Below are 13,066 nucleotides of genomic sequence, written 5' to 3' on the forward strand. Positions count from 1 at the left end.
TCTGTTGTATGAACAGTCCTAACAGGTTGCCACTCCCAAGAGGTAGAGGCACCAGGTTTTTTCCTGTCTATTTACTCCTGCTTCTTATTTCTGTTGGCTTTGCTGCTGCAATGGGCCAGAAACCCCTGACCATTACCTCCACCACAGAATAGTGTTTGCCCCTTAGGGAGCCTTCAATGAATGTAATAGACCAGCTAAATGAATGTATGAGTTAATTAACTGCCTGAATGGATTAACCTCTTATTTGTCTTTACATATGTCTTTACATATCACTCTAGGTCCTGGTGATTCCATTTTACCGAGTTTTAAATGATTTTAATCTTGAGTCACAACAGGCTGTTTTAGACTAAGACATTGTCTTCTTACGCTTTAAACTCAAGACAATGGACTGTTTTTGATCTATTTCTTACCACCTTATTTTCCAGTCCTTTTGAATCTTTAGCTTCAAAAAAGACAAAAAAGTTGCATCAGAGGCTGGAACTTTAGAGGGGAAGAGCCCAGCCTTAATAGTCTCATTTATTGGGTGCCTGGGCTGCTCAGTGGATTAAGCCACTGCCTTGGGCTCAGGTCATGATCTCAGGGTCCTGGGATCGAGTCCCGCATCGGGCTCTCTGCTCAGCAGGGTGCCTGCTTCCTCCTCTCTCTCTCTCTGCCTGCCTCTCTGCCTACTTGTGATCTCTCTCTGTCAAATAAATAAATAAAATCTTTAAAAAAATGTCTCATTTATCATCACCTGGGCTATTGCAGTGGCATATTCAACAGGTCTCTGCCCTTTGCACATGGTCTTTGCCCCCTTTTCTTCCTCCAGCTACCCTATATGTTGCAGGGATGCGAATCTCCTTAAAACACATCATTTGAGGACTCCCTTTTGGGCAGAGAACTGTGGGAGAGCAAGACTTTTTGTTGTGTTTTAAATTTTACTTTCAAAAAATAACTTCTCAAAGAGGAAGAATTTATCATCCTCATCTAACTTAGAGAACACACAATTCTTAGCTTCCAGCTGGTTTCATTTATGACAATGTCACTGAAGGCAGAGTTGGGAAGTTAAGTTTCAGGAAGTTGAGGAAGTCATTCATCTAATGGCAAAGAGTTTAGAGCTTCAAATGAACTCACCTAGCTTTCCAACATTGAGCTTGCAAACACATATCATTTTCTCTAACAAACAAAAATTTCCCAAGTTACACGCCAAAGTCCTTTAGAAGATAATAACTATAAACACTTGGGCACATCCTTCTGTTTCTTCTTCAGGGAAAGGGGGAAATAGTGGAATCTACCTCCAAAGTCATTGGAAAGATTGACTGAGGTAATCCCCGCAAGACACTTAAAACAGTGCCTGGCACATTGTAAGCATTCAGTATGTTAGCAATGGCAGCAACTGTTGTTAAAGTTCCCTCAAGATTCAGATTTCAGGGGTTATTCTAATTAGGATCAGATATCTAGTCCCTGTCTAGAGAAGGGCCAGCAGCCTCATGAGTGTGTCCCTAGGCTTATAGTCCTCAGCAGGGTGGCTCCCCAGAGTGAAACCAAGGTGCTGTGCCAGGAGATGGTATAGATGTTGGGGTGACAGAACTAGAGATGTTTTCCACTTCATCCCACCATTGCTCTTTGTTTTTGCTGCTGCTGATCTTTGTCAGATGCTAAGTATCTAATGGGTGAGAATCTTATCTTACTTCTATACTTCTGGAAGTATAGCCTTCCTCATCAAAGTATAGCCTTCCTCATCAATGATGTTCAATACCTGTTTGTTTTAATTGAATTAAATTAAATTAAAATGAAATCTTGGGGTATAGGATTTACATCTCAGCTCTAGAAGCTGAGTAGATGGGTGGAGGTAGTTTGAAAAATTTGGGGAATTATTTTTTGATCCTTGGAAGCTTTGCCATTTTCAAGAGAAATACAGAAGCAAAGCTGTGTAGGATTCCAGAACTTTCCAGAAATTTCCTGAGACAGCAATGCTAAGAGAGATACCATTTTTGGTGAATATTTTAATTTATTTCAAATGAAAACCATTGTGCATAAGGATGTAAGTAGAAGGTTGTTCAATTTTGTACTGTCTGTGCCAGTGAAAAATGTTCATCACTAGGGCTATTACTAAATAAAAAAATATATCCATAATAGAGAATACTATACAACAACTACAAATGATTCAGTTGATCCCTATGTGTGTAATAACGTAGAAAGTACTCCAAGAAGGTGAGTGCTTCAATAGGTGAGTGAAGAAAAGTCAAAGTACAAATCAAGGCGTAAGACAAGATAGAGCATAATCTCCTTTTATGAAAAGGACACAAAAACAAAATGACTATATGTTTTATCCTGATACATATGTGAAACTATAAAAAGATCATGAGGGTTTATCATCACAGTATAATATATTTTACTTAAGTGGAGGCCAAATCAAAATGGTACTGGTACATTTTTAAATGCATACACATACATAAATTTTATATGTATGTATATATATGCATATACATTTCTTTTACACACATATATATGAAATAAAAGAATTGGTTTCCTCTCGGGAGTGAGTATTGGGGGAGGGACTGAAATTGTGAATGAAGGTCTAACCTTAACCTAATCTTTCATAGTTAAAATTTTTTATAAGGAAAACATATCATGAATTATTTATTTAATAAAAAATTATCTAGAAGGAAGGAAGGAAAGAGAGAAAAGGAGGAAAAGGAATTACAGAATAAGGATGCTCAAATGCTTCTGAATTGCGTCCTTCCCAGAGTGCCGGGACATTCTTCTTCCTGTCATCACCAAAGAACTGAAGGAGCTGCTGGATCAGAAGGATGAGATGCAACACCAGGTCCAGGAGAAGAAGTACTGTGTCGAACTACTCAACAGCATTTTGGAGGTCCTCAGCTGTCAGGATGCGGTGAGTCCTCACGATGATGTAGATGTCCTGGACTCAGACTAGCAGTGAGCTGATTAAGCTCTAAAATATTGATGCTGATGAATCGCAGTTGATGTCTAAAGATAAAAGTCAACGGCGTGCTCAGCAGGCCTACTTTTCCAGTGACTAACCCCCATGGCTGTGAAAGATAGCTTAGGGATTGGAGTTAAACATGTAGCATTATGTCACCATATTTCTTGTTGGACAGGATTTCTCAGGGGGTAGGTATGGACATATTGCAAACTTTTAAATGATTTGTCCATTTACTAAAACCTTTGCTTGCAAAGGCCAGAGGGAGAGTTTCTTATGCCTACACAGTCAAGAAAACTCTCGTCTGTTTTTTTTTGTTTTGTTTTGTTTTAGCTGATTTACTTTGATTTTGTTTCTTTGGTTATCTCCTGCAATGGTGAAAACAGTTAAGGTTTTTTTTGGCTAAGCGCATTGCTCAGGCCTAGACTTTAGAGACAGGATGAAGAGTGGGATGGTGGTAGGGAGGTGGCTGTGCCAGTGAATCCAATGTCTATTTGGTAGACATCATCCAGAGATTAGGCAGCAGCGACGGCACAAAAGAGAAAGCTTCAGGGAATACAGAAGAGAGCAAGGGAGATAGATTAGTGGTAACAGTAAGGATATAGATTTCTTAAGATTTGGAAGAGAAAGGTAATGGTTCTTGATTTAAATCAGGTTCATTTGGCAACCTCACCTTGTCTTTGCATAATGTCCAAGAGCACTCCTTTCCTAGATGGGCTGGTTTCAGAGGACTGGGTAGACTTAAACAACCAAGTATTTTGTAAGTATTTATTTAAGTATTTCCACCCCCCCCCCCATCCCCTCTCCTCTCAAGGAAATGCTCAAAGGAGGGCCTTCTGGATGAACTATATCTATGATTGGCTATCATTGAAAACACTACAGAACATTCATTTTATTCCTTTACTGCTTAGATCCCTTAGTCAATGATTGTTATCAACTTCCTAATGTGTCTTGCCCTTTCCATCTTTTTCCATCCTAATTAAGCTTCTTATCTCATTACAAGGTAAATGCAGTAGCTTGACTCACCCATTCATTCATTCATTCATTCATGTATATGATACATCAACTACGTGACCGGCATTGAGGACACTCAAAGCCTGGTCTCTTTCCTTAAGAAAATCTATACAGATTATATAAATAAGCAATTGCAACATAATATAATGTCTAAATTTCATGTATGCATATAAAATATACTGGAGCTACAAAGACTTTGAGTGTGTGTGTGTGTCTGTGTGTGTGTGTCTGTGTATTCATTTTTGTCAAGTAAGTCTTCCCAAAGGAATTGAAGCTGGATGTTCAAGGATGAATAACTAAAGATCAGAGCTACTACTTCATTTGCTGATTTCTAGAAACTGTACCAGCTGCCATCTATGTTTTCTCTCTGCTCACCCTGATTGGAGCTAAGGATTATTATTCCCATTTTAAAGGTGAGAAACCTAAAATTCGTAGACTTAACATTCAAGGCCAGCCAGCAAATAAATGATATGGTCAAAAATCAAATCCAGGTCAGTCAGACTCCAAATTCTGCATAATCATGGGCATGAGAGATACAAGAGCATGGTCTTTCCCTCTCATTTTCTTCCTATCCTCCTCTTTTTCTTGGGGGAGATGGAGATCAATGCCCAAGGGCTTGGATAAAGCAAGATTCCCTCTGTGATGTTGTCACGATGATGTCATGATGTCATCACGATGTCATGATGATGGTGGGTGTTTTTATAAATGCGCTCACCAACCAGCTGTTGAACTGGTTCCAGTCTTTGTTATTTGATCTTTTATAAAAAGTTAAGGGAGAGTTTGGTCTTTCTCTCACTTGTAGTATAGGAACATTAGAGTTGGCTCCTTATTTCTCCAGAAACATCCTAAAGAATGCTACCTCTTCCTGTTGAAAATAATTTACATTATTTCTTACAATTCAGTAATCCTCACGTCCCTTTTCATGGGGAAAAAATCCTGGATTTGTTGGGAAATGCCAGTGGACCCCTGTTTGAGGAACACACTTATAATGGGTTATCTATTTCCCTGATTTAAATAGAAGTTCACGGTTCATTTGTTAAGCAGCAGTGCTCAGGCTCTGCCCATCCCATGTGAGCGGTCTCCTAGTGTTCTGTTCTGATGGGCTGCCATCGTTTTGCACACTGGGTAACATCAGGCACTAGTGAGAAGAGCCTGCTGTCTCACATGCCCTGGGTACTAGGGGCTTCAAAGCTGAGAAGTGAGTGGGAAGCTCTGAGCTCCCCTTGGAGGATTGTGGCATTTGGACTTGAAGTGTGTGGGAGGTGTGGTGTCACTCTTTACTGTCTCTGAGTGCATTGCTTTTATAATGACTTCTGACTGTGCGCCCTAGCCCACCTCTTTCTTAGGTTGAACAACTGTCTTTGCTGGATGTGTTATTAAATACTATTATTACCATTGGGTTTGGTATAAGATTCTGATGCTCTCACTGTTGGTGAGCTTCACAGCCAACCTCTTCAGCTCATGAAGAAGGAAATCTCTCTTCTTCTCAAAAGATTTTTCTTCCACAAAGGAGACTCTTTCAGTAGCCATTATTACTTTGAACCCAGCTAACTATCAGAAATCCCAAAGTATCTCATCTAAATCTTTCTTGTTCTGGCCTATAGCGCCTCTCCACTCTGGCTTTGTGTATAGATCACCTGAGAAGTTTTTTTTTTTTTTTTTCTAAAGCAGCTGTGTCAAGGCCCAGCCCCGCTATTCTGATTTAACTGGTCTGGGATTGGTAGGGCATCACAAGGACAACTTTACCAGCTGGTGGTAATAGGCAACAAGGGCAGAGGAGCACTGCTCTTGTGTAGGAAGTCTTAAACTTGAGCATGGATCAGTGTGACCTGGAAGAGCTGTAAAAACAGGTTTCTGATCATTTTATTTGGAGGATGGAACCCGATCATTTATTTTTCTGAGTTCCCAGGTGATGTGGATGCTATTGGGCCAAGGACTATCCTTTACTAACCGTCACTCTAATGTGCCCTATTTTTTTTTTTTTTTAATCTTCAGTATTCACTGGAAATGAAAGACTGGTTGGACTCATCCTCAGCCCTTTATCCTCTTAATTAAAGAGCCCTTTCCAGTCTATGAAACCTAGCGTTTTCCAATATGGCATTTAATAAACCATAAAATGGCAAAATCTTCAAGCACATTCATTTGTACTCATAAATTCATTGTCATGCAGTAGTGGGGACATGGCCTGTGCAAATATCTGACTTTGAAAATCCAGACCATCAAGCATGCTGTTTGATTTCTACAGGCACTGACTTCTCAAAATTGGAAATTTTGGAGGAAAAATTAAAACCCCTCCTAGGATAAAAGTCCTGGATTTTCCTTCTGGTTGTTTGGATCTTCTCTGCTGATAACAGCATAGCCATTCCCTTTTACTGTAAGTTTGTTGGCACCATGGAAAAGCCTGTCTCCCCACCCAACTATAGGTTATATCTACCTGCAGGAACCATTGCTCAGGGTTGGAAACACATGAGGAAATCTAGAAATTATAGTGCAGCATGCCAAGCTTTCTTTTGGGAGGCATTGTGTGTTGGAGGATGGGAAAAGATGCTAGTCTTCAATTGATTGCCAATGTTTGAGTAATTACAACCCAGCACAGCAGGTGTGGCATGAGGAAGCTCTGTTTTCCGGTTATTACCTTATTCATTGTAACCCTGGGTGGCATATGACTCAGGGGGTGATGTCTGCTTTAGCCTGGGTGTTGACATTTTTTTTTTAATATAATTTTTTATTTTTTATAAACATGTATTTTTATCCCCAGTGGTACAGGTCTGTGAATCACCAGGTTTACACACTTCACAGCACTCACCAAAGCACATACCCTCCCCAATGTCCATAATACCACCCCCTTCTCCCAAACCCCCTAATGATAGTGTTAAATTCTCTCCGTGAGCTTGCATGAGTTGCACTTAGCATATGAAAGGGACAGGCTTAAGTGAAGGGAGAAAGACCTGACTCCTGCCTCTGTTAACCCCTTTCTCCCCCTTCTAGAACAAGGTTACTTGTCAACTCCAGTTACTTGGAAAGCCTATTTTACACTGGCTTCATTCTGTGCCTTGCTGGCTGCTGAGTAACTCATAAGATTTAATTTTGCGCCAAACCCGGAGAGAGTGTTTTTTTTTTTTCTTCTTCTTCTTCCCATCTCTTAAAACAGCATTTTTGTTTTTATGTTTCATTCCTCTAAGAGAAGAGTCATCATTTTGTACACTGCTTAGCAGTCACAAAGTATGTAAAGCTGACTCCTAAGCCTGAACAGGAGATGGGGTTGGTTATACCTGCTTCACGGAGGGAGAGAATGCTCAGAGTCAGCTTTTTAATTTTTATAACCCTATAAGTCCTTTGACTAAATCTGGGAGGTTGTTAACCAAAGCACACTATTAGTCATGAACTGTTTGGGATTTCTGGTATTTTTATTTATCAACTTAGATGCTGGTAGGGAAGGCTTTTGCTCCTGTGTTTTCTTTCGCCTGAAATGTCCTTAATTCCTATTCTTTCTATGCACCTAAAGTCCTAAATGCCTTTTAGGTGCAGCTCAGACAATACTTCCTTTCTAAAATCTTCTCAGCTCCATGCCCTCATAGTCTCCCCTGCAAACCCTTACACAGAATCAAGGACTTCCTTCTCTGTGTCTTCATAACTGTGTATCCGGACTGATACTATGGCATTAATTGCTTGGTGTTGCACTTTCCTGAGTGTGTCCCCTGCCAGGCTTTGACCTCCGAAGCTCAGACAACAAGCCCTTGCTCCCCTGGCTTTGCCCAGATCAGAGTTTCAGCCTCGTCTCTTGCCAGTTCCTTCATTCTCCATCCTACTGCTCCACTAAAATTCTTTTAATAACCTTCTTCCCCAGCCCTTCTCTTGCAGCTTCTCGAGCAGCTTTTGCCTGCTCTGTCATGGCATCTGTGTTGTCATCCTCTGTGGACTGCTCTGCCTGTGGGGCCAGGAGCTCCTCACAGGAGCTCGACTCTTCCCTGCCCACCTCCCTCACGATGCCTGGCTCACAAAACTCTCTGTTGTAGGAATGTATATGTGAACGAATATGACTTGCCCAAATCAATGGTGGAAGCTGATTTCTCCCTTGGGTCTTCTGTTCTGAATGCTAGGAGAGAGTTCTCCTTCCTCTCTTTGCATTTCTTGGATGTCAGGTGCAGGGGTTGAATGAATCACCCTCAGTGTATGACACATTACCATCACTGGTATGGGCCAGGACCTCCCTTGTTTGTTTTTTATTTGTTTTTGTGTGTGTATGTGTCTCTTACCTTTCTTCCCCATCCCCTTTTCCCACTTTCCTGCCTCCCCCACGTGCTATGGGTGATTTGTCTATTGTGTTGAATATGCATGTGTGACTTAACACACATACACACACACTCATGCCCCTCCTGTAAAGAGGATCAGACATTGACGTAAAAGGGACATCACATCAGCAGCTCCATCAGGGTTCCGGTGGGTGGGGAAAGGACAATGGTAGGCACCAGGAGCAGTCGAGACTAGAGGGCATTCTTGGGCCAGCACTGCCCCTGACCTGACATGTGGGAAAGAAATCTGTCATTGAGTGTCTTCTTCTGAAGTGCACCCCCTATGGCTACCTTAGTTCTGGGCTCTCTGATAAGCCTAGGCAGCCAGCTTGATTCAGGGTTAAAGGGAGGCCACTGCTGCCTCTTTGAATTACCATTTAATTCCCAGGAATCGATACCACCATGCAGAAGCAGCAGGGTTTTCTTCTAACCTATATGTTCCCTCATATTTCAAACAAAAGACAGGGAGACAAGGCTTGCAAACTCTTTTATCTGTGGTGCTTTCCAAACAGAGAGCAGCTAATTAAGCCCCCAAATTAAAGCTGACATTGATGCGACCCCTCCACCTTCTCTGCTCTGTCCAAAGCCATTCCCTTTTTACCCTTTGCTCTTCCTCTGCTTCCATGGCATTAAATGTGCCCTTTCTAGGCCAATGGAATAATGTTATGATGTCATGGATGGTGACATATGATACACATATGATGTACTTCAGCGTGCAAAGTGCTCTCGCATGCATCACAACTGTTTCTGGCAATCACATGGGAAAGTAGGTTTTACTCTTCCATTTTACCGGTGAGGAAGCCTAGCCTCAGAGAGTGGCCCACTGGTCAGAGCATCAGTAAAAGGCAGAACCTGGAGGGAATCCCCCGTCTCACTCTCCACTCAACCACCTCCCACACACATTGCCTTCTACCTCTTCGCGTGTACACTTCACCATTTAAGAGCGCTTTCTCTGGCTTCATCTGCCTGAGAGAGAGGTAAGAGACAGGTTTTGGAGTCAGGCTACATTCATGTATCCATTCCACAGATACTTCTAGAGCTGCTATCAAGGGCTATATTCTCTATGCTGTGGCCACAGTGATGAGCAGAGTTGGGAACACATCCTGATCCACTTCTTCTTAATGTTGGGAGACTTGGGAAGTCATACCCTCTTTCTGTAAAATGAGGATGTTATTTCTCCCAGTGTGTCAGGAGTAGAGTAAACAAGAACATCTGTGCAAACACATAGCACTGAACTATATTATTATATAATCCATACTCTGTACATGTGACTTTTATCTTGCCTCTCTGTTCCCCTTCCCTCCTATGCTTCTTCCAATTGTTCCAGGCCTATAATTCTTTTAAGAAGAATAAAGGGCCAAGTGGCCTCCTGGGAGAATGGCAAATAGGTATCGAGTCTGGGGAGAACTCTGTACCCCATTAGCATTGAAAACAGCCCTTGAGGCGGACCTGGTGGCAGCCAGATGCTTTGGAGCCCTCATGGGCTCCACAGGAGGCTTGCCAAAAAGCCGCAGATGCTGTCGCTGGAGCAGAGCCATTCCCCACAGGGCATCTGGACCTCGTATGGGTTCCTGAAGAGTCTGGGGAAAAGTGTCATCCTGCCTTTTCAAGGGCTTCTTTGGGGTGTTCCAGAATTTCACTCATGGTAACTATTTTATGCCATTGTGTGTTGGAGCTGGTTCACACCAGCTCACGAGAAACAAGTGTTAAATTTTTAGGAATCTTGTGAGTTATTTGTTAAATAACTGCCATTATTAAAAATTTATATAAATATCTATAATTAAATAGGCTATATTAAAATCAAACATAATAAATAGATACTCAAAACACATCACTTCCTAATTATCTTACTAAACTTTTATCTGTGCGCTTGAGGATGTTTACATCTGCAATATCTATGACAGAAATTCTATTGAGGCCTCTTCTACTGCTGTCCATCTCTTCCCAACTCTCCGTTCAGTGACGTCAGTCATGAAGGGAATCCCCATACTACAGGACTGGCAAACACTGTGTACTCAGGCTTCTGATTTTGTCTTTCTGGAAAGTCAGTTGATAAACACATACCAGCATACTGCCTGGGACTCAACAGAATTGCCTAAAACAATAAAAACCCCAAAGCACAGGGGAGCCAGTGGTGCACTTCTCTTCTCCCCAGCAGCCCTGGATCTGCTGTCTGCAACTTTTCATGGTCAAAGAGAGGATGCCCCAGGGATGCAGCGATTTTGAGAGAAACTGAACACTCAACCTAGAGCAGAGATAAATAAATATTTTCCATTTCCCATGGCAATTCTTATTGAACTGGTAATGATTTTTTTTCCCTAGTAGTGTTGAGTGTTTACATAGGTCAGTGAGAAAGAGCCCTGATTCCTACATCGGTGAGGGGCAGGGAAGAGTAGTCGGGCGCCATAAGCTTGCCGTTCCTCAACTGGGTGTTTAATCTCAGATTAAATGATGGGCAAAAGTGTGATGAGAAACAGGGTATTTGCCTAATCCCAAAGTACGCACTTTTCAATGACACAAGGAAAGATAGTAACTTTACAGTAGAAGAACCCGAGTGCCACCCCCTTCATCAAGTGATGAAAGGAGCATCACCAGAAAGGGCCCATACCAGCATCATCTCCCTCCTGATAAGATGCCCTGAAGAGGACAGCAGCATTTATGTGAGGAGTCTTGCAAAAATGCACAGCCTCAATCTAATAATGAGAATACTTTCGACAGCCCCAGCGGAGGGACGTTCCATGCAACAGCACATTAGTGTTCCTCGCAAGTCCAGGTCTCCAAATATGAAGCACTGTCAGAGACAGGCGGGACTTAGGAAACATGACAACTAAATTCAATGTGGGATCCTGAATTGGACCATAAACTGAAAAATGGGCATAAGAAGGAATACCGGCAAAATTAGAACAATGTCTGTAGTTCAGTTAACAGGACTGTACCAATGTGAATTTTCTGTAATTGTGCTCTGGTCATGTTGACGTTAGGATTTTAACAATAAGGGAAGCTAGATGAAGGTACATCCAACTTGTCCATAAAGCTAACACTGTTGTAAACAAACAAACAAACAAATAAAAGCTTATCTTTGAAGTATTTAAGGAGTGATTGTTCACTTACAAAGAATGCATTTTGAGGACAAGCCGTTCCCCAAAGCATATCTATTCCAATACAAAGGGTTGCTAATAGATAAGGGGTTTTCTCTGCTTTATCAGAGACAGTAATAAGATCTGCAGACAAATGACTGGCCTTACCAGAGGATTGCATCCTATTAACTGCCTCAGCCTGTCAGGAGGCCATGTAACCTCCCACCAAATGAGCAGATGACTAAACCAATGTCAGCAGGCAGGAACCCAGGACTAGCCTGGGGACTGGGAATGTGGATGAGCATAAAAGCCTTCTGTGGTCTCAAGGACCTTGCAGGCTATAGGATTTCACTTGGGCTATATGACAGCCCTGTCTATGCAATAATTCCCTAGGCCAACATGTGGGGCTTGAATGTCACTCAACCTGTACTTGGCAGGCTTGGAAAGTGAGTGGTCTGGCATAACTTAACAGATGGTCCTGGTGTCGTTTATTCTCGGAGAATCCACCTGGAAAATTAGAAGACAGCTTTTGTTGCTGGTTGACTAGAACTCTCTCCAATAAAATTAATAATCCAACACGTTCTGTTTCATCAATACCAACTAGAAATACTTCTTGAGATGCTCTTCGATATTTCTTTATCTGCCGTAACCAAAGTTTAAAGGAATTCGCCTACAGGCAAATCCACAATGGCCCCTCTTCATTTGCTCCATCTCTCCTCTGTCCCTCACCCATGTGGACTGCCTCTCAGGGCCAAGACGAGCCTGAAACAAATGAGGCACTTGTCTGGGAGGGCAACAAAATGTAAGAGGACACCCAAAATTCAGTAATCAACAAAAATAATGTATCAATGCAATATTTTTGAAGAATCAACATTTTGAGGGCACCAGAGTGGCTCAGTGGGTTAAAGCCTCTGCCTTTGGCTCAGGTCATGATCTCAGGGTCCTGGGATCAGGCCCCGCATCGGGCTCTCTGCTCAGCAGGGATCCTGCTTCCCTTCCTCTCTCTCTGTCTGCCTCTCTGCCTACTTGTGATCTCTGTCAAATTAAAAAAAAAAAAAAAATTAAAAAAAAGAATCAACATTTTGATATTTTGTTCATCATGGATTTTTTTTTTTTTTTTTTTTTGAAGGTCAAGCAAAGCTTTATTTCGCACCAAGCATCAAGAATCAAACTGACCGGCCAGGGCTGTCTCTTGCAAAGAGGCGACCTCTCTCTGCCTTACAGACTAGCTTTTAAGGGCAAAGGCCAAGTGGTTGGGCCTGGCCATGCACAGGTGGCCAATGAGATTGTAACACAGAGAAAGCTGCACAGTCATGCTAGGTCACACATAAGTGACCAATTGAATTACAATTTACCCTATAGTAGATATCTGAACTAGCCTATCACCTTGGTCAGATTTGGCACCCAAAAGGCACCCATCATGGATTTTTTAAATTAACTTTTATTTTTAAAAATATGGCATTAAATATGCTTCATTTCTACTCTTGAGTTTTATTATTATTATTCTTTGCCGCCTAAATTTTGCCCCTTGGGTAAGTGCCTCAATCGCTTACTCTCATCCAGTCTTGGTACCTTGTAGTGCCTTTCATTGACACCAAATGCCCACAATAACAAAGCTGAGCTCCGAGCAAGCGTGACAGCTTGCAGGAATGGAGAAGTTATCTTTTCGCTCACCATGAAAGACTGTGGAGGGGCTCTGGAAGGTTTCTGTCTGCAGGGAACCTTTGCATAAAAGCACAAGTTGAAAGGAACAGCCA

At 41.9% G+C, this 13,066-nt stretch overlaps 1 protein-coding gene across 3 annotated transcripts in view; it reads left to right on the forward strand.

Annotated features, from left to right (window-relative positions):
• Positions 1–13,066, forward strand: part of DOCK2 (dedicator of cytokinesis 2) — a 417,788-nt gene that overhangs the window by 144,835 nt on the left and 259,887 nt on the right. For all 3 annotated transcript variants that reach the window (XM_059174270.1, XM_059174267.1, XM_059174268.1), the window contains exon 26: positions 2,730–2,878. In XM_059174270.1, the coding sequence (XP_059030253.1) occupies positions 2,730–2,878 (149 nt within the window). The remainder of the gene's footprint in view (positions 1–2,729; positions 2,879–13,066) is intronic.

Source organism: Mustela lutreola, chromosome 5 (genome assembly GCF_030435805.1).
Source record: "Mustela lutreola isolate mMusLut2 chromosome 5, mMusLut2.pri, whole genome shotgun sequence".
In the NCBI taxonomy this organism is placed as follows: domain Eukaryota; kingdom Metazoa; phylum Chordata; class Mammalia; order Carnivora; family Mustelidae; genus Mustela; species Mustela lutreola.